We start from the raw sequence: 23,098 nt of genomic DNA on the forward strand, positions 1-23,098 counted from the left end.
TAATATTCTTTCTGAACTTTTCTTCCTTTAGGGCAACTATGAATCCTCAAAAAGGACTAAAATAGGTCTATCCATTTAACTGACTCATACTTTATACATTAAAATAAAATGAATATGTCTAATTACAAAAGACAAGGCAAAAAGTTCCCTTCAAAACTTTACAACTAGCAGAAAAAAAAAGGATTATTGTAAAGAGTTTAATTAAAACAAAGTCTATACTTATTGTAGAATTTGCGTCTAGTAAGCATGATTATGTATTTTAATTCAGCAACAGGATTACTTTAAAAACCAGCTATTCAATAAATACTTCAGATGAATTAGTATTAAAAATAAACCAAATGTTTAATCTTCAAAACAGTTTCTGCCAAAACTAAAATGAATGTTAGCACTTGAAAAGCTGGAGAAAGGCAAATTGAAGCATCACTGAATAATACATTCTTAGAAAAGCACTATAACACTTCCTTAATGTAGCAGAAATCACTAGAAAAAATTCAGCCACGAGGGATGTAAAGGATATTAATGTCCGGGCTGATCATGCATCTAATAGGCTATGACAAAATATAAATGTAGAAGGCGGTAGGTATGGATTTTGGAACTCCCACAATTCTCTTCTTCTTCCTGCCTATGTCTCAGAAAAGCTGACAGCTTTCATCATGGTAATTTCAGATTGTGTATTCTACTTTGGTGCATATGGGCTAAGAACTTTAAAATGCATTTGTGACACTGTGTGTGGAACTCCTTCAAAGCAAGAAGTGTGTCTTACTCATCTTGGATGCCCACTGCCTACAGCTTCATCAGACACATACAGCTTGACAATGCTTTGTAAATGCATGAATTAGCTAATGAAAGGAACACCTGACTAAAACCCAAGAATTTTGCCCTGAGTCAGCTGGAACAGCCTACTATTAATAATAAACTGCCTTAGCTTTCCCACCTATAAAACAACACTAATTTTTGACCCTCAATGAGGTATTATGAGAACTGAATAAAAACATATATACAAAAGTATTCCCAGAACTGACAGTAGTAAACAAGTATAATTATTATGATGATTCGCAATAATCTATGTAGGTTAAAACTGTATACACAGAGAAACAGATACTGAATGTGAGATAGAGTATTTATAAAAATGAAGATTTTTTAAGGCTAAAATTAAAATAATTTGTTTACCAAAATAATATGATGTGTCAAAATATAAACAAATTCACTTTAGAAATGCAGTTTAAAAACTGGGAGCTAAGAAATCCCTTGGGAAAATTTGTCTTGTATCATTTTGTTTAACTTTATAGGATGTTGAAAACTTTATAATTAATGTCTTCTGGATTACCCAGAAATTCAGGTTTTTTTATATAGTTAATACAAATGAGTTTATCCTATATATTAGCCTTCTCATTCAAAAGGTTTAATACTATAATAGATGCCTAAAGATGTTGATTCAGCATAAGCAATATAAAGTTATAATTCTTCTGTTGCCAGTGCTTTTCTTCAAAATTTAAACAAACACAGATGTGACCTAACTGGGAAGTATTTGAATTTATATTCATCTTTGTATTAAAATAGCACAGACTTATCTTTACAATCATTGCTGTTAATTCCATTAAAAAAAACACTAAAGTATAAAAATAATTTTGCCTCACTATAGTTTCTATTTGTATAATTTTCTAACATTTGAACTTTAGGTTCCTACATATAAGTTTCCATTTCTTTCTTAGTAGATTTGCTCTAGAATGATGTTGCTAGTAAGTGGCTCCTTGAAAAATCACTTTATTTGGCTTTTCCGCATTCAGTTACTCAGTTCATGCAAAGTACTATGTGTCATTTTTTTTCTAAATCATACTGACTTTTATTTTTTAAAATATCCATATTAGCAATATTTTCAGACATTCATCTAAGTTCTTTAATATGACAGAGTCCCGAATTTCAGGGACCATATTTCTCAATTTTAACTGCACACTGAAATCAGCTGAAAGCAATTTTTAAAATGCTAATAAGTCCTAGTCCCAAATCCCAAAGATGCTGATTTAGTCTATCTGGGTGTGTGGCCCTGGCATCAGGAGCTTTTAAGGTTACCCAGGTGATTCTAATGTGTAATCAAGGGCTGAGAATCACTGCTTTGCAAGTTCACAGTCTTGTAGGGGAGATTACTAATAACAGCAACAAACACATGTATGGGGTGCTTCCTCGTAACAAGCAACAGGCTAAGCTCTTATATGCAATATCTCATTTAACTCACAACAAACTAATAAGAAAAGATTCTGTTACTAATTCCTACTTTATGAATAAGGACATGTAGATTAAAAAGATTAAGAAGCTCTCCCAAGGTTCCACCACTGTTAATTGACTGAGAGAGAACTCAAAGACAGCTATCCTTAACTCCAAATCCAGAGAGGGAAGTACTATCATGGTAGAAACTAAGTCATAAACCTAATCTTTTAAAGAATTAAGTCAGAGTACTAGTGAAAAGAAGTGACAGAAGAATTACTTTTGAGGATATAAAAACAGTAAAATTACCAAGATATTGAAAACGTGCATTTTTCTCCTTAGCCTGATTGTCAGAATAAACTGAAAATGTTCTCAAAATTGTTGTATTGAAGGGAAAAAAAAAAAAAAAACCACTCCCAGGCAGTGTCTTGATCTAGCTGCATACCTCTTAGTTGTCATGGACACAAGAAGGAACAATGAAATCATTATTTGACGATTATTTTTCAGTTGCTAGTCAGCATATGATTCCGTCTGTAAACTGCATCTCTGTACTCCCTGCGGATCAGGGGAGCTGTCCCTCCTGGTAGTGACAGAATAACCACAAACAAAACAATCCTTCTCAGGGGAAAGCCATCTTTATCTGTCAGTATTAGTCAGTTGAGAAACAGAGCTGCAGGCAGCTGAAAAAACAGTTTGACTGTTTTAAGTTTACAGGTGGCCTTATAATGGAAAGTTTTACACACTGAAATTCCTTTTTCAAGTTAAAAAAGTTTGGATATAAAGGGACAAAATTTGGCAGTATTTTAATGCAAAGCTTCTAACCAGTTTGCAAAAGCAGAATATCAAATTTTAGTGACGCTTGGTGAACTAAGCTCCGGCCTTCTGGTAAATGGATTCAGTTAACGGTTAGTGTTATGGTGTTAGTCACTCAGTCATGTCTGACTCTGAACCTCCATGGACTATGGCCCACCAGGCTCTGCCGTCCATGGAATTCATCAGGCCAAATACAGGAGTGGGTTGCCATTCCCTTCTCCAGGGGATCTTCCTAACCCAGGAATTGAACCTGGGTCTCCTGTATTGCAGGCAGATTCTTTACCATCTGAGCCACCAAGGAAGTCCTCAGTTAATTAACTGTTACCACCCTTTCTATGCCACACACTCCTCATGGTTAAAGTCAGATCAGACACATGTACCTGTTATCACAGGGCCTGGTATATATAAGACATTTAACAGATGTTTTCTGAATGAATTCATGGACACTGGCGAGAACTAATTCAAAAAATATTCTTAAACAGCAGATTATATACACAGTGAATAATAATAATATCAGCGTGTAAATGAACAGCTGCTTAAAGACCAGCTAGAAAGTATTCTGATATGTATGTTTATTTACCTCTATGTGTGTGTGTGTGTGTGTGTGTGTGTGTGTGTATGTGTTTATGTGTTGTTTTTTGGGAGAGACAAAGTTGAAAAGAGAAGGCATTTGACTAAATAATTCCACAACCATTAGTATTAAGGATCAGAAACTGGGGGTTCTATGAAAGGCACCATCTATGCTTTCTCCATCATGTGTAGAAGCAGATGGAGTGGATTTATTTTACAGGTGGCTCAAAACACTTTCCCTGCTTGGCTTATCATAAGTTCAACGTTTTCTGGGGCAAAGGCACAGTATGGAGACTATCCCATGGTACAAAGCACAGTTAATTAAACTTAGCTACTAGAATAAAATTTTCCTAGAATAAAACCAGGGTTTTAAAAAGTCAGATAAGGCCACTATTGATGAGAGTTAGAAAATACAGGGTGATTTGATGAGAAGCCCTGGACAGGCCCTGAGTGAGTACACTGAACCTTGGAGTTGAGGGACTGGAAAAAAACACAGAAACTAATGAGAAAAGAACCATTAATTACAAACTTGGACAATAATGTTTCCTGGGAAAATGACTAACGGAACCTAATTAACCTATAAATCAGAAGTTGGAAGTTGTCGATCTGGTGGTCTCTTTATCACTGGTGGGATATGGAAATAACTACATTAAAGACAAGGTCTTTATTACTTGTCTTGATTAGTAATGCTTGACAAAATTTATTCCAAACATTACTATACAATTTAAAGATGCCAAAGTTTTTATAAAAGATAAACAGAATAACTACAAAAATATAAATGCCCTTCTCTTACAAAAAAGTAAGTCTTGGGATAAGGGAATAACCCAAGCTCTTTGATAAGGAGACCACTGGATTATGAATTGAGAATAATCACTCCTCTACACCCATGGGGTTGCAAAGAGTCGGATATGACTGAGCTACTGAACTGAACTGAACTGAAGGCCCACTATGGAATACTAGAAAAAAGACTTCCAGAAGCAACCTAATGACTCCACCTGGGGAATAAAAAGACCACTTCATCTGATGAAAAATAGGATTATGTTAATGATATCCAGGTTTGAGAACAAAACTCTATCCCCCCAAATCAGGAGAGTTAAGCAAAATGAGATTAGGTTTCTAAAAGGTAAACAGAAAAATAGAGTTTACATTATAAATTGTAGAACAGAATTATAGTTAGCATATATTCATATAATGTGTCACTCACCTATGAAGAGTTTCTAAAATGTTTAGAATTCACCTAAATACTTCCATGAATTCCCTCTCCGTTAATAATAACTACACTTACAGAGTGCTTACTTAGTGCTAAGTACATTAATAAGCACTTGACAGGGATCAACCCATCTGACCCTTCCAACAGCCTTATGAAGTATTGCAATGGCTCTGTACTTCATGGATGAAGCACAGACATGTTAAACTGCCAGCCCACAGTAACACACCTAGTGAGGATGCGAATTGGGGTCTAACGCCAGGTGTAAAGCAGCGGAATCCCCACAGGCACTTCCTTCCAGTACTGCCTCTACTGTCTTCATTAGGTAAAGTTCACTAACCTTACAACAGATGCCCCTTGATGGGGTGTCCTATTTTTCTTCTTTTTGTTGTACCTTCCATAGTGTACCGAAAAGTTTGCCATCTATGTAATCAATTTTGGAAAATGATGTAATTTCAAAACAAAGACCCAACAACAAAAGTGAGGCAGATTAATGTTTCCATATATATTTTTTTCCAAATATATATTTCATAAACACACACACACACACACAAATGTGTCAAATAACTCTTTGGAACACCAGAGTATAAACTTAATAGAGCAGAAGAGAAAATTAAGATTAATTTGCTCTGACCCCACTGAAGAAATCCCCTGTCATGTGACTCCATGCATCTCTCTGTGTCTACAAATCATGTGGGAGTAACTCACCAGTTCCTGAGGGAGTGTGGGACAAGCAGGGAGAAGACTGACTGGAAAAACACAACCAACACAGCGGCCCTTGAGCTTAGAAAATAAACTAACTTCGGAAAAGTAACTAACAATCAGACAGTCCACACTTGTTATAGTCACTCCTGGGAAACCAGGTTATTGGGAAGAAACCAGTCTACACCTATGCACAGTCAAGATCCAGGAAGACACTTATCCCAGAATCAATGGGATTTACAGTATCTAGGATTAAAGTCCCTCCAAGATTGACTCCTACTTACAGCAATCAGGGCAGGAAAACTAAGCCTCCTTGGATTTCCTTTTTCTTCCTCTGCAGCTGTTAGGAATAAAATGGAACAGTGCATCTTAGGTAGTGCATGGTTCCTGGGGTAATGTCTCACTTTGGTGGCAGGAGAGCAGCAATGATTTTTCTCACCATCAGTGACGTGTATTGGGCCTGGCAGGAACTCAACCAACTCCTTCAGGTCGTTAAGTAGCAATATAAACTCTAGCATCTTGATGACACGTTTAGAATTTTTCAAATTAACATTCAAAATTGAAAACCAAAATAAATGTGACATTCATTCATTCAGTCATCTATTCATTCAACAAATGTTCACTATCTATCCTGTACCAGATTTTATTTTAGGCCCTGGGGATATACCAGGATACCAAACAGTCAAGATTCTTATCTTTAGGGAGCTTATTGTTTCCTGAGAGAAATAAGAGCATGTTTTAATATGTCATTGTTCTACATCAAGTTTATCTAATGATTAATAGTAAAAATTCTTACATTTAAATAAAAAATAAATATGTCAATGTTACTTACAGATCAATAAAATGTAAAGAATATTTTCTTTTAATTTAATATATGGCTATCTTCCCAGCTATGTAATGTTAATAAAATATATATTAAAAGTGTGATTTCCTCATGTTCACTCAAATGCAAGCATACATAAATTCACATAGACTGCACAAATCATAACAAAAAAATGCAGACATTTTCCAATGCAGAAAAAGCTAATGTCCTAACAACCTATGCATACTAATGACCACAACAACACTTATTTTACTCCAATCTTGAAGCTTCCCGTATTACAGTTCTTTGGTTTGCACTTTCCCTTTGGTCCTCCCCTGCTATCCAACTACTCAAAATCCATTTATCCACCCATTTATTTATTTATTGCACAAATATGTCCAGAAACAATTGAAGTGAGAACCTCTAGAATCCACTTGCCCTTGTCCTTTAGGACCAGAGTTTCTCAGAAGGTGAAAAAGACCTAAGGTTTTCTATTTTTTATTTTTTTGAGACTCTCAGTTTACTTTATTAAAAAGTAAAGAAATGGCAACTAACAGAGTTATTAAAATATAGCTGATCTTAAATGCTTAAATTTCACAAAGTAAAGCTTTTAAAAAACATAATCGCAATGACAGAAGCAATGACTTCATGTCTAGCTTTATTTGAAAGGAATGCCAAAGGTTTACATTTACAAGGTCCTCCGTGAACTTGAAACTGCCTTCCAAAGGCCCCCCTTATCCTGCTGGCACATTTCTGTCTCATTGTTAAGAAGAGGCCACCAGGCTGTCTCCACTTATGACTGTCTCATTCTCACTCCCTACTGCACATAGCCCTTGGACCTCAGAAGGGCACAGGATCCTGCATTTGGGCTTAAAAGTCCTAACTATCCTAGGGCTCCTGATAGTGATATCTCACACCTATTACAGGTTTAAGAGAAGGATTTTTGTGGCTCACCTACAAATTTCATACCATTGTTCTAGAAGGAAATGCACCTTATTGCAAAAAATTAACTTAAAACTATAAATTTTTGGAATATGACCTACACATTTAGGGTATTACATGAAATTCTATATTTTCTCAAACATAGTAACTGCATTTCTTCTTTTCTTGCCTATTTATATGTTCTTCCCATACATGATAACTGTCTTTTTAAATTTTAACTTGCCCACAAAAAAACTTGCCATTCAAAAAAAAGAAAAAAAAAAACTTGCCATCCATTTATAACTTATGTAAATAATGGGAAATAACAGACCTCCTTTTTGAGTTTACAATATAAAATATTTCTGTATATAGCTACACACGAGCAGCAAGTATGCAACTTATACTGATTAAATGTCAAATATGCCATTACAGAAAGCAAATCATACTGTTCACATAGGACTATTATCATTTAGACACTTTCGAGAAAAAACATAAAAGTTTATTTTCAGTGCTGTCCTGACAAACTATCACTCCTAAAAGGAACATTCCCTCCACCACTGGGAAAACGAAGGATACCATGAAAAAATTCAAATCACTTGACTTCTAAAAGATCTTTTTTTTTTTGTTTTTTGGCTGTGCTGAACATGGCATGTGGGGATCTTAATTCCCTGACCAGGGGTCAAACCCACACCCCCTGCGGTGGAAGGGCAGTGTCTTAACCACTGGACCACCAAGGAAGTCCCTAAAAGGTCTTTTCTTTACCTCTGCCACACCGAGGGCTACTTAGGCCACAAGAGGCACAAAAGCAAAATAGATCTCAGCAGAATTGTACTGATTTGTGGCAAATGCAATTTAAAGAAAAACAGATTTACTGAGTGGCTACGACATTCTAACCACTGTAGTGGGCCTGCTGCTGCTGCTGCTAAGTCGCTTCAGTCATGTCCGACTCTGTGCTACCCCATAGACGGCAGCCCACCAGGCTCCGTCGTCCCTGGGATTCTCCAGGCAAGAACACTGGAGTGGGTTGCCATTCCCTTCTCCAATGCATGAAAGTGAAAAGTGAAAGTGAAGTTGCTCAGCCGTGTCCGACTGTTAGTGACCCCATGGACTGCAGCCTACCAGGCTCCTCCGTCCATGGGATTTTCCAGGCAAGAGTACTGGAGTGGGGTGCCATCGCCTTCTCCACAGTGGGCCTAGAGATATAAAATCAGTAAGACTTGTGTGTATGTGTCCCTGTGCGACATATACAAGAACCCATATATAGACCCCAGTGTCTCTGTGCGACCATTTGGACTGTAGCCCATCAGGCTCCTCTGTCCATGAGATTTTTCAGGCAAGAATCATGGAGTGTGTTGCCATTTCCACCTCCAGGGGATCTTCCCCATCCAGGGATCAAACTTGCATCTCTAGTGTCTCCTGCATTGCAGACAGATTCTTTATGCGGGTCTCTACCTAAAAGGTGCTTTGTAAGACATAAAAAACAAGACATAGATCCAGTGTAATCTTTTAAATTAATCACACACAAAAACTAAAGTAATTGTGAAAAGCATCTATGTAGGGTGAAACATAATACTATATAATATATAAACATACCAATGAAAACATTAAAAATACAAATACTACTGGATAATGACTATTTAAAAACCCAATGTTGAATGGAAAGATGATACATTTTTAGACTACAGAATATATAAATCCAGCAAGGGTCCCACCCTTTTTATACTTAAGTGCCAGTATCTCTACTTTTCATTCCTTTCTTTCCCTTTGCTTCTCTATTGGTCTTCTAATCTCCAGTATATGTGTGGTTGAAAGACTAGAAGGTATAGGCCAATGCAGATCTTCACGAAAACATGAAGGAAACAAAAGTCTTATTTCTTGATGCAGCATCAGGCAAACATGAGACTATGTTTCACTGTGAAAGAAAGTTGCTGATATGACCCTACAATTTTTATATCATCACATTCCTACTTTCAACTTAAAAGAATATAAAATAAATGTAATGAAAACTTGCCCAATCAAAACAAAAAAAACTAGTCTTTAGTACTTCTTATATTAATTTACTTTAAATATTCACCTTCTTCATTATTTCCCTAAAATTTCATAGCTGTATACATTTCTCATTAAAAAATAATTTGAGTCATCATTTTAGAAATAGCTTATAGGACATGGGAAAGTGATACTGCCATCTTGTGGTTAAAGATTCATTTACAACAACAAGGACTTACTGGTATTTCCCATTAACTCCACAACACATTATGTATTAATCTAAAGAAAAATAATTTACTGTTTGGAAGTTATCTTTAAGAAAAATATACTTTTCATATATCTCTCTCACTTTCTTATGTTAAATCCCACTAAGTTAAAGCAGAAATGGCATTTTGAGTGGCAGCCTCGGAAAAATAAAAACTGCATTTGGCCCTCTAGATCCTACTCACAGTAGCTGATCCTTTACTTTCAGTGTAACACACACTCTAACCCTGGGAATTCAGAGAAACAAAAATATGGAATCTAGGAGCACTGTTTCACAAAATAATCTCCAAGACCTACAAGCAACTAATATGGCATTTATGCTAAGCTTATAAATAATATTTTTTTGACCTAGGACCCTAAATTCAAAAGCACTACAGATAAACTCAGAGAAGGAAATGGCAATCCACTCCAGTGTTCTTGCCTAGAGAATCCCAGGGACAGGGGAGCCTGGTGGGCTGCCGTCTATGGGGTGACACAGAGTCGGACACGACTGAAGTGACTTAGCAGCAGTAGCACAGATAAAATAAACAATATAGCAACAGAAATACTTTCTTCCATCCCTCTTATATATGGTAATGGTGGTTTAGTCGCTAAATTGTATCCAATTCCTGCAATCTCATGGACTGTAGCCCACCAGGCTCCTCTGTCTATGGGGTTCCCCAGGCAAGAATACAGGAATCTACTTATGTATAGCAACCTGTTTTTCCATATATAGTTAAGAATTATACTTAAATGGAAAAATTAATTTTAAAAGTACAGTCCTCTATATTTTTAAAGTATGTGGTCTTCTGTAATCTATGCAAGACACCTGTTGCAAGTGTTTTACAATGGTGGAATCTAATTAAAAGTCAGGACATTTCTACATCTAACTCTTATCATCAGAAAGTTTTCCCTTTTTTTTTTTCCTTTTTGAGCAAATCACCAAAATTATAGGAAGACAGCACCATCTATAGGTCGGCCCAGGTACAGAATGAAGTTATTAGATGTTACTGCCCACTGTGATACAGTAGCCAACCAAATGTACTACCCCAGAAGGAAGTTCCAAAATAACCCTGTTTATTCTTGACACTCTCCAAAGCATTTTACTCTATCTCTACAACCACCCTCCAGGATAATAACTGTAATAATCGCAACAACAGTCACAGCAATAAGAACTAAAACCAAAGTTTCCCATAATTGCATTATTTTGATTTTGATAGATTTGATGATTCATAAATAGGTAAGTTTTCAAGAAATATTAGGGCACTGGAATTTTCCTCTCCCTCTCTCTCTTTCTCTCTCTCTCTCACACACACAAATACACACACACGCACTCACACACACACAAAATATAAAACTTTGTGGTTTTAACAATTCTATTTTAGGTGTCACTGAATTCTACTGAAACACATATTTCATTATCCTTTCTCCAAAGTTACATCTTCTCTTTATAACAGTCCACTCTAGTTTCTATAGACATTCAACTAAATTTACCATTGTGTCTAACCTAAGGCTACCAGACTCATACACAGGAAAAGGCTCAAGACAAATCAATGTTTTATGCAACTTAAATATCCTCCTTCACAGATAAGCTTGTCCAGTCGGCTCTGGGGTCGCTCTCACTCCAGTGAGTCATTCTAGAGCCTAAGGTGATTGTATAATGGTTGAATAAATGATAACCTGAGCACCGAGGGTCAGATCATTCCTAATCATTGCTGGTAGGGACTGGCAGAAATGATGTAGCTCCAAAGATGCTGAGCCCCCTGTGGGTAATATGGAGAATTTCATACAAGTGCTGGGGCTGGCACTTAAAGATCTAGCAAAAACAAGAAATGGCCGGTTGCACCAAAGGTAGACTCTGTTTGTTCATCAATACTCAACCTATAGCATTTAATCCAACCGGAATAAAAGAGGCCTGATGAAGGTAGTACTCTGTATGGGGCTGATAACCTGATATCTCATTCTGTATATTACAAGGCAGGGTAGGATAGTGGGTAGGAATATAAGCTCTGAAAGCAAAGAGAACAGAGCTTGAGCCTATACTCTGTCACTGGTCTTGAGCAAGTTACTTAATTTCTCTAAGCTTTATTTCCCTCATCCTCAAGAAGTTACAGATTAATACTGATGATTTAAACACAGTAAGGATTTTAAGTAAAGCATTGATATATTGAATACTATACACAGTAGCAACCCACTCCAGTACTCTTGTCTGGAAAATCCCATGGATGGAGGAGCCTGGTGGGCTGCAGTCCATGGGGTTGCTAAGAGTCGGACACGACTGAGCGACTTCACTTTCACTTTCACTTATACACACAGTAGACATTCAAGAGCATTGAAGATGTATCTTAGCATTTCCTGTTTGTCTTATTATAATTATTGACTAGATAATTATGTAGGATCCACCCAACCCAAACAAATACCCTGAGAAGTTCATTTGCAACTTCTTAACAAACAGAATTAATGAGAAAAACTAGACTCAAAATAAGGATGGACACAACTATATAACGAAAAATGGTATTTGAGGATCTAATATCAGTTTCAAATTTTAGCTCCAAAATATTTTTTAAATCATTAGAATCCACATGACTCTTGATTTCCACATTATTTTTACTGTATAATTTAGAAATTTAAGTCTTCAGGGCACAGAGAAGTTAGAAATACAGATCAGAGAGTTACCTGCACCTGGATAGTACAGAAGCCAGAGAGCAAGGACACAGCAGAGTGGGAATGGGTAGAGAACTCAGAACCCTGCAGAACATCAATTTTTGAGGAAATAGAAAAAAGACAGAGGAACCAGCAATTCTTTGTTGCTGGTACACAAGTGATCATGTATGGAGAAGGGGGTGAAAATCAATAGCAGAGACAACTTTAAAGAGAAAAATTGGTTACAGATGTGAAATTCCACCAAGATTAGGTAAAATTAGGAATGAAAGCCAGTAGTTAACAGTTCCAGCAAAAAGGTAAATGCAGATATGCCAGTTATAGCGGGTAGTCAAACTGAGTGAGGAACTTTTCACAAAAGCTGACAATGAAAGGAAGAAAAATACAGGATCATAGCTTGAATTTGAGAAACACAATATGAAGAGAAAAATACAATAGATTGTTTGTTGTGACTTGAACTGTGTCCCCCACCCTTGAAAAGATATGTTCAAATCCTAACCCCTAGTACCTGAGAATGTGACCTTATTTGGAAATAGCATCTTTACAAACATAACCAAGTTAAAATGAGGTCATAATGGAATGTAGTGGGCCACAATCCAATGAGTGATGTTCTTATAACAAGAGAGAAATTTGGATACAGACACTGAGGCAAATAGGGAGAAAGCGATGTGACAACAGTCAAAGAGCACAAGGACTGTGGGCAACTGCCAGAAGCTAGGTGAGAGGCAGACAACAGATTCTCTCTCAGATTCCCCGCCCACACTTGATTTCAGACTTCTAACCTCCAGAACCACACGATCATGAATTGCTGGTGTTTTGTGCCACCCAGTTTGTGGTACATTGTTCAAGCCACTAGCAAACTAATAAACAAAAACTACTGACAACAATCCAAAGATACAGACCTACTAGAGTTTCTGCTGTTGCTGTTGTTGTTTAGTCTCTAAGTCCTGTCCAACTCTTTGCAACCCTATGGACTGTAGCCCACCAGGCTCCTCTGTCCAAGGAATTTCCCAGGCAAGAATATTTATAGGGTGTATAAATCATGATCACATCAAAACAGGGAAATAACTGACACAAACATGATAGTTTAAAAGCAAAAGAAAACTGGTAAAAAAAAAAAAAAGAGTTAAAATCTGGAACAATTATAAAGAATCCTGTAGAAGTCCCTTAACCTGGTTTCACTCATTGCCATTTTAAGATACTGCACACTTAAATCATAAAGGTGTTTGAAAATGATTGGTGCATCTCTTTTCAGTTTGGGGTCCTGAAACGAAAGATGATACATAAATTTTAAAAGTGATCACGGGGACTTCCCTGGTAGTGCAGAGGATAAGAATCTGGGCACACGGGTTCCATGACTGGTCTGGGAAGATTCCACAAGCTGTGGAGCAACTAAGCCCTTATGCCTCAACTACTGAGCCCGTGCTCCAGAGCCCTCGAGCCGTAACCATTGAGCCCTCAAGCCACAACTAGAAGCCCTCCCACCTACAGCCTGTGCTCAACAACAAGAGAAGCCATCACAGTAAGAAGCCTAGAGAGTGCCACTGGAGAGCAGCCAACTATAGAGAGTTGCAAACTAGAGAGTAGCCCCCATTTGCCATAACTAGATAAAGCCCATCCAAAGCAACAAAGACCCAACACAGGCAAAAATAAAATAAATAAAAATTAAAAGTGATCATCGGCCTCTCAGCCAAAAAAAGAGGTGGCAGAGAGTGCAGACCTGAATGTTTTCACGTCATTTATCAAACAACTACTATAAAATAAAATATTGTTGAAAGAAAATATTGTTGCAATATCAGTGGTCTGATTATTAGAATCCCAGAATACTTATCTTTCTTTAGAGTAGGACCCTACGAATAATATTCTATGGCTTGGGCTTCTGATATCTATTCATTAATACAGTCAACAAACATTTCTGAGCACCTGCTGTACTACACCTAAAACACAGCTTCTCAATGGTCTGAGACGCTGTCGTCAAGACAGTGGTGGGACACAGGGCCGGGGGCAGGGAGGTGAGGAAGGCCTGGTTAACAAGGCGTATCTAAAATGTGTACAGTTGTTTTATGTTCTTATATCACTTGTGCCCACATCTAAGACTTATAGTTTTAAAACATGTTTCAGTGAAGGACAGTAAAATAAACCTTCTGAAATGTCCCATGTAATTCATATTTTATTGGCTCTTAAATTCATATTTTTGAGAACTAGATTTTCTTTGAGACAGACTATATTTCAATTAAAACATACTCTTTAAAGGTATTTCATAATTAATTTGAGCAATAGAGTTGCTTCCTCCTATGTGGTTGAAATAAGGGGAAATTTTTCCTCCCTAATTACCCAGATAATGGGTTCCAGCCTCCCTTTGATGTGTCATAAAGGTTCACCTGTTTCTCTACAACCTGCTATTTATTATCAAGCAAATGCAGTTTGCCAAATCCTGAATTTCCAAAGGTGCCATTTATCCAAATCACATGTGTATCCCCTTTGCACCCATGCTGAAAAAGAATTCTCCTTGATCAAAATTTTAACCTTGATTACCCCCCCAGTGCATCAGCTCTTTTATTACCAAGTCCAAATTAAAATCTGAAGAACTACTAGTATACACACTGCCTATTATGATTGCATGCTTTTAACTGTATTTTAACTGTTTGGGGTTAGGGTAAGAAAAGGTAGAAATCTTGTGAAAATGGAGATATGTAAGGTATATAAGATTAGGAGTTTTGAAAATAAGATTTGAAATTATTCTACCTTTTTAGTGACCTTTTTGGGTTGAAAGCCTTGAACTCTCTCCCATCAATATAAAGTACATTTTACATATACGCTCAATAGTTTATCTCCCAGGAGTCTATCTATGAATCCCAGGTTTCTCTCCTCCAGAAAAAGTCTCTCGTTTCATTTTCTCACTTGATCCCTTGAAGATGATTAATGAGATAAACTACACAAAGTAGTTGAACTGTGTTTAGTGCAAAACTGGAAAACTTATTTCTGAGGTACTTTGACTAAACAATTTGACTCAAACATCTGCAGCACGATGAACAAAATAAAAACAGTGATTGAAGCTGTGGTAGGATTTTGCTTACAAGATACAGAGGACTAGGATGATGCTGGAGAGGAAGAAACAACAGCCTGGAAATTTGGGGAAATAAATCAGGGTTCTGCTGGAATGGTGATCATGTAAAGGACAGATGGAGGAGACTTAAGAATTCTTAAGAAGAATTCTGAGTGAGACCTGCAGAGGTCAAGGAATATGAGTGTCAGATTTGGGGAGGCAGGAGGAGAAGGCTCCTAGTGATGCCACCATGAAGAAAATTCAGTGTGGACAGGGTCTAGGTGTGCCCTCTAGAGGGAGCCTGATAGGTCTGGGCAAGAGCAGGGTTTCTCAGGGGCCAGGGGACTTCGTTAGAGATCTGGGAGAATTGTAAAGTTGAATGCCAGAGCCCTGTGAGAACTTGGGTAGAATACCCATTTGAGAGGGCCTAAAAGGCACCCACATGACATGGGAAATAAAAACCCCATAAGCTTTGGAAACACATGGAAGTGCCCACATGGGAAAAGGGGAAGGTCTGAGATGGAACCACTAGGGAAAAGGGGAAGGTCTGAGATGGAACCATGCTCCTGGCTTCAAAGAAGAGATAAAAGGGAAACTTCCCAGAGCCACACTGGGAGCAAACCATGGAATGATGGGGGCCCCAGGGGACTGGGCTCATCTCTGCTCTTGGATACACAGATTATGACTCAGACCACAGGCCAGATTTCAGCTCCCACTTGCTCAAGTGGACAGAGCCCTTTTTCAGGCCACAATCTGCCCTACTGCACATAGAGGCCCTAAATGTAATGAGAAATGATAATCTTGTGCCTGTACACATGGAATTATTTGGAGAGAGCAAGATATTATGATGCAGCAGAAAGACTATAAGGATTGTATTTGTAGATAAAAGTTGTTTCAAGGGATGTAAACTAATAAAAGATAGATAATAAAGGATAGCAGACTTGATCTCTCCAACTTCTAAAAATATCTGCCAGTGAGAATAGTATTTTCCTAGTTCCTCTCTTATCCTATTCCTTTAGAAATAATTGCATCCTTGTGCAACCACAGGCAAGTGAATGCCCTCTGGGTATCAGTTTCTTCATTCTGAAGGTGTGGTGAGGATTTAAAATGTTGATACATGTAAAGCTTCGCATTGGGCATGGCCCTTGTATTTATTCCAGAAATGTTAGCTATTTTTATTACTTGTATTATTCAATGCTAATGAGAATGTTAAAACTGGATGTGGCTTCAAGGCCATCTGGGAGCATTTATGCAGAAAATGATTTTCAAGTCAGGCCTTGAAAATGGGCAGAGTTTCAATCAGTTCAGTTCAGTTCAGTCGCTCAGTCGTGTCCGACTCTTTGCGACCCCATGAATTGCAGCACACCAGGCCTCCCTGTCCATCAACATCTCCCGGAGTTCACTCAAACTCACGTCCATCGAGTCGGTGATGCCATCCAGCCATCTCATCCTCTGTCATCCCCTTCTCCTCCTGCCCCCAACCCCTCCCAGTATCAGAGTCTTTTCCAATGAGTCAACTCTTCGCATGAGATGGCCAAAGTATTGGAGTTTCAGCTTTAGGATTCCTAGGATTTTTAGGATTCCTGCCTGCAGTAGTAGATATAATGGTCATCTGAGTTAAATTCACCCATTCCAGTCCATTTTAGTTCACTGATTCCTAGAACGTCGACGTTCACTCTTGCCATCTCCTGTTTGACCACTTCCAATTTGCCTTGATTCGTGGACCTGACATTCCAGGTTCCTATGCAATATCGCTCTTTACAGCATCAGACCTTGCTTCTATCACCAGTCACATCCACAACTGGGTATTGTTTTTGCTTTGGCTCCATCCCTTCATTCTTTCTGGAGTTATTCACTGATCTGCAGTAGCATATTGGGCACCTACTGACCTGGGGAGTTCCTCTTTCAGTATCCTATCATTTTGCCTTTTCATACTGTTCATGGGGTTCTCAAGGCAAGAATACTGAAGTGGTTTGCCATTCCCTTCTCCAGTGGACCACATTCTGTCAGAGAGTTTCACAGAGTTTAAATAGGTAGATAAAATTAGGAAAAGACATTCCAGGCATTGGGAATAAAGGTGCAAAGGTATAGGCAGCATTCAAGTATGGTGAGCAGATCTACTGAGCAGAAACCAAATGGAACGTATGGCAGAGGACAGGAAAATAAGACTGAAAGCTAAACTGACAGCACACAAGTAAGGAGGACAGAACTTGTTCTTCTCTCTACGGTCAGCAATGAAAGCCAAGAAAGATTTAACTTGCAACCTACTTCAATCTGGCTCCAACTCTATGGAATCTCTTTTCTCAAGTCTTCTAAAGCAGTGCTTCTAAAACCTGAAAGAATAAACTAGTGACTTGAGGACTTTCCTAAAGCTCAGCTTCTGATATGGTATGTCTGCAATAAGCTTAGCCTGAGGTCCTACATTTTTAACATGCTTCCAAGTACTACCAGGCTCCTCCTTCCTGCTCATCCATGGATCACACTTTGAATACTAATCCAATGGCCTCTTCTCCATCTCATCCTTAACCTCTCTGAAGTGTTGGCCTTGCTGATCTTCCTGAAGCTATCATCACTGGCTTATATTCCCTCACCTCAATTTTAGGCTATTACTTGAAGCTGGGAAGGCAAACTAGGAGCCTACTCTGTGTATACTGTCTTGAACACAGCTTTCATCACTGGGCTTCCCTGGTGGCTCAGACGGTAATGCATCTGCCCGCAATGTGGGAGACCCGGGTTCAATCCCTGGGTCGGGAAGACCCCCCTGGAGAAGGAAATGGCAGTCCACTCCAGCACTCTTGCCTGGAAAATCCCATGGGCAGAGCCTGACAGGCTACAGTCCATGGGGTCGCAAAGAGTCAGACACAACTGAGCGACTTCACTTTCACTTTCACTTTTCATCATGTACAACAAAGTTGCCATTGGTAACAATATGATAGCAATAGCTACAAACTTAAGACAAGTCTTTAGATATGTATTATTCAAGCAACTGCCAGTGCATCATTTGGTTTTTTAAATGCAAATATTATAAACATCTTTTAACAAAAGACACACATATATCATTACAAAAGGCACCAATTGCCCATCTCATAATGTGTTTCTACTTCTTTGGAAAATAATTTGCCCTGAGATTCTCACCTCTCCCAGTGGGGATTGGCTACAACTGATTGGTACAGAAGTAGGCCCCTGACCAATACTGGATTATTTTGAGTCTCACCCCAGCATCCTACACTGGAATTGAAAAAAAGCAAGTCAGTCTCCTGTTTCCCTGGTGGCTGAGTAGTAAAGAAACCGCCTGCAATGCAGAAGACCCAGGAGACCCAGATTCGATCCCTGGGTAGGGAAGATCCCCTGGAGGAGGGCATGGCAACCCACTCCTGTATCCTTGCCTGGAGAATCCCATGGACAGAGGAGCCTGGTGGGCTACAGTCCGTGGTGTTGCAAAGAGTTGGACACAACTGAAGCGACTGCACATATGAATCACTAGTCACAGGTTAGGATGTTCACCAATTAACTATATTTCCCTCCTGGGCCAGCTGAGTTTTATTTAATAAGGGTTGTGGACTCTGAATCAAGCAAATCAAGGGCAGCTGACAGTCTTGGACATTGTGGAATTTGACCAAAATGGTGAGTAAATTGGTGCAAATTCATTATCACTACCGGGAACAACTAAAAAGTAGAAAGTGGGGGCACTGACAATATAATGAATAGACACAGCATAATCACATATAAGAAATGAATGCCTTGATTGCCATATTAATGAAATGTCATTGTTAGAAAAGTGTAGATTTTAAGTGATACATCTGCTTGTGGTCCTCCTAGATGCAAGGAACTTGTGACAGGATGTTAAATAGTCATAATTTGTAACAGTCCTTTATACAAAGTTCAAATTTGTTTGAAAATAAAATTTGCTAGTCAAAGGTAGACATTAGACATTCAGTCATCTTAATATGATTTACTAGTATTACCATAATTTATTAAGGGATATTTACATTTATAAAAATGTTTTGGGACTTCCCTGGTGGTCCAGTGGCTAAGACTTGGTGCTCCCAATGCAGGGGGTGCAAGTCCCATGCCTGGTCAGGGAATTAGGTTTCACTTGCTGCAAATAATGAACTCCCTTGCTACAATTAAAGATTCACATGCAGCAGCTAAGATCCAGAGCAGCTAAATAAATAAATAAGTACATTTAAAAAAATGTTTTATGGTGATGAGTGAATTACAGTAATTATTTTATATATTCATAATAATATGTATCGCAATTTGTAAGATTACATTTTCAATCAATTCATAATTTATATTTTAAAATATCTTTAAAATACATTCACATAATGTAACTAGTGAGTTAGTAACTTTCTCTTAGCCACACCTAGTAATTACTTCCATGATTAGTTATAACAGATTTCTTCCTAAAGATTCTTCCCTACAGCATAACTCTCCATAAATTACTGTGAGCCTATTATATCAAAGGTGTTTATATGCGTCAACATTTTCATTTAATTTTAATACGCTTATTAAGGCAGGAATAGCTGCAAGCAAGAAACAGGATGCAATAAGAAAACCTGTGGAGTCCCGAGGCACATACTTTAACGAGGGAGGTAGAAATATGTAAGATCTGAGTTAGCTGGGGGAAAAAGAGGCTAGAGTGGATAGCACAACTCAGTCTAACGCAAACTGAATCATTTCTAATACAATAGCCAGCCAGGCTAAAACCTCCTCAAAGCGGCAGGCCTCGGGACTGCTGCCTACCTTGCTTTCCAGGCTAGGAACACAGAATGCGGGGAACTCGAGAGCGGCCGGCGCGGGCGCCGCGGCGACTTGACCTGGGACACCCGGGGCCCGCCGCCTGATCCCGGTTTTCTTTACTCCCGCGCTCCGCGGGCTCGGGCTACTCAGGCTCTGAACCCGGAGCGCGGAAGGCATAGGAAGAAGGCAAAACCTATGGTGGGGAGGCTTGTCGGAGAAAGGTTTTTCGGAATACGCGAAAGGAAAGGCGACTAGCCCCCAGTCGGGCGGGGCGGCCTTACCAGCAGAGCCACCGGCCAGGATCTGCCGAGAAGCCTCGTTCACGAAGCCGACAGAGGGCTTAGCCGACATCTTCGCAAGACAGTGGACCACGGCGTGGGCTGAGATGCCGGGGCGAGCTCGCCTGCCTCGATGCCGGCCTGCAGAGCCTCTCTGGAGCAGGAGAGCCGGGGCTGTGTTGCTTCTTGGGCCGAGTGGCTCCCTGGGGGGCGGCAATCCGACGACTGCTCGGAGGCGGCGGGCGGTTTGGACCACAGATTAGCAGCGTGATCTCCGGCGTGTTGAGACCTGTCTGTGGCCCTCCTTCAGGGGCTCCCTCTCCCTGCTCCTGTCTCTCTCGGCTCCGAGGAGGACCCAGGGACCCCGGGGTTGGGTTGGTCGACCGCAGCGGGTCGGTTTGGTCTCCTAGATTGGCGCTCACGGGTTTCCCTATCGGGAGCCTTCTGCAGAGTTTGTCAAGCTGGACGCTCTGCCTCTGATAAGGCAAGTAAAAAAAGTGACTCTGGCCTAGAACTTCATCGGCAGGGCCCCGGTGACCCTTGCCCTCTGGAAAGCCAGAACACAGTGCAGTTCTAAAGAAGGAACAGGTGACTGAATTCCTTGGAGTTAGTTGTCCTGAAACTGTAGAACTGAAATTGACAGCAACTAAGTCAAAATAAATCCAGTTTACGCTTATCTTACAATTGAGTTAATGTAGTACTTTTCTAAGAAGCGGTTTTGGCTTAAGGGAATTTATCTCATACCTCATCAACTTGAGTTTTATTTACTGAAAGACCAAAGTGGGGGAGCGGGGGTGGAGGGTGGGGGGGTGGGGAAGGCCTTATTACAAATAAGTCGCTTCTATACCTAATATCCGTGAGCATCCGTGTAATGTGTGTGTAAGAAAAGCAGATTCATGTTCCAGTCCTGACCTACTGAATCACAATCTGTGGTATAGGGCTCAGAAAACTTTGTTTGAATAAGTTCTCCAATGATTATTATGTATGCTAAAGTTGGTGAACCACTGACCTAAATAATCAAGGAACATTAAGGAACTCCCAGTATATTCTCTCTATAAAGCGATTAATTATTCATACTAGCCTTTTAGGGTAGTTGCTGCTGCTGCTAAGTCGCTTCAGTCGTGTCTGACTCTGTGCGACCCCATAGACGGCAGCCCACCAGGCTCCCCGGTCCCTGGGATTCTCCAGGCAAGAACATTGGAGTGGGTTGCCATTTCCTTCTCCAATGCATGAAAGTGAAAAAATAAAGTGAAGTCTCTCAGTCGTGTCCGACTCCTAGCGACCCCATGGACTGCAGCCCACCAGGCCCCTCCGTCCATGGGATTTTCCAGGCAAGAGTACTGGAGTGGGTTGCCATTGCCTTCTCCTTAGGATAGTTAGCAAAACAAAAATACTAGGATATATATACTATTTTTAAACCACAAGTTGATGCTATGTAGGAGAGACAAGATTCTCAAATTTTAGGAAAGTACCTGCCACACCCCTAACAGGCAGGAAATGATAGACCTAAAAGGGAGAAGAAACTTTGGAACCCTTTTGTCATATTATTTCTTAAACACGGTATTCAGTACTAAATATATTCAGTTTGAACCATATAAAATTGCTATTTTTGAAGGCCATTGAATATCAGTATATGTAACAAGGTTTAATATATATGATTTCCAATTAAATGTACAAAATACAGTAATTGGTTTTATATTTTGTCTTTAATTCTTAGGTTGAGCTATTAAAAGCTGATAATAATGACAGTGAGCAATTGGAGAGACTTATTACTTCTGTGGTCAGATGTACAAAAACAAATTTTCTCATATTTTGAATATGCTTACCAAGAAGTAGTTTTCAGAAATATTTGCTATTTAGATATAGTAAAAGCTTTTAAGCAATGTTTCAATTTCTTACTAATTAAATATGAGGCCTTAAGTATAACATAGAATCACTTACTCATTCAGTAAATACTTAGAACCTATTATATACTAAGCACTAAAATCAGAATTTCAGCACTCAGAGAAAATATTTCCCTCATTTTCCATTGAGGAAACTAAGTTTCCCAAGATCACACCAGAAGTTATTGGTATAGCTGGATTCAATTCCAGGATTCCTTCTTCTAAGAGCCATGGGATTATAGATTTAAATGTTAATCACAGGCCAAATTACCTTTGGTCATACTGAAACCTAAAATAATTAAATGCTACCAAAATTAATTTTGTATATAAGTAGATAATTTTTTTCAATTAAAGAAATTTTTTGGATTATTACATACTATTAAGCCCCAAGGCACACAGGGAAGCAAATCCTACATTCATTCATTGAGAGTTTTCTACGTGTCAGCATTATGCTCTGGCAATATTACAGTTAAAATCCCCCCTAGAGTATATAATCTAATGAAAGAGATCACATCATGTTGCAATGTAAGTAAATTTTTCCCTTCCCTAGATTATTTCAGGAAATACAGCAGTACTCCCAGGTCAAGATTTAAAGACAGCTTTTTGACATCATTCATCATTTCCATGAATATCTTTTTTTTTTTTTTCATAAATATCATAATCTATGAATATTTTACCTTGAGGAGGTAGATGCAAGTTTGAGGTCTCACTCAGAACTCAATCTTTCAGGATCCCAAGGATTCAGTCATAAGACTCCCAGATTCTCTCTTTCCAAATATCCTTTTAGAAAACTGCTATCTCTTTTTAACCTCTCTGCATTAGAATAAATTTCTTTGAGTAAAAAAAGAACTGATATCACAGGTGGTCTAATCCTATACCTCTAGATGAGCTGAGAAGATAGGACCTGGGTATAAGAACATTCTGGAGTTTAGGAGTCAGCCAGTGGTAATCCACAGTCAACAAGTACCCACTATGCTCAGAGCTCTGATTATGGGGCGTAGCTCTTACCTGCAGCCAAAGTTGCCCATGGCCAGTATTGGA

The 23,098-nt window shown here is 38.9% G+C and overlaps 1 protein-coding gene across 2 annotated transcripts in view; it reads right to left on the reverse strand.

The window, feature by feature from the left end:
• Positions 1 to 20,618, reverse strand: part of SLC25A21 (solute carrier family 25 member 21) — a 521,296-nt gene extending 500,678 nt beyond the window's left edge. For both annotated transcript variants that reach the window (XM_055556134.1, XM_055556133.1), the window contains exon 1: positions 20,178 to 20,618. In XM_055556134.1, the coding sequence (XP_055412109.1) occupies positions 20,178 to 20,247 (70 nt within the window). In that variant the 5' untranslated portion in view covers positions 20,248 to 20,618. The remainder of the gene's footprint in view (positions 1 to 20,177) is intronic.
• Positions 20,619 to 23,098: the final 2,480 nt, after the last annotated feature.

Source organism: Bubalus kerabau, chromosome 19 (assembly GCF_029407905.1).
Source record: "Bubalus kerabau isolate K-KA32 ecotype Philippines breed swamp buffalo chromosome 19, PCC_UOA_SB_1v2, whole genome shotgun sequence".
In the NCBI taxonomy this organism is placed as follows: domain Eukaryota; kingdom Metazoa; phylum Chordata; class Mammalia; order Artiodactyla; family Bovidae; genus Bubalus; species Bubalus kerabau.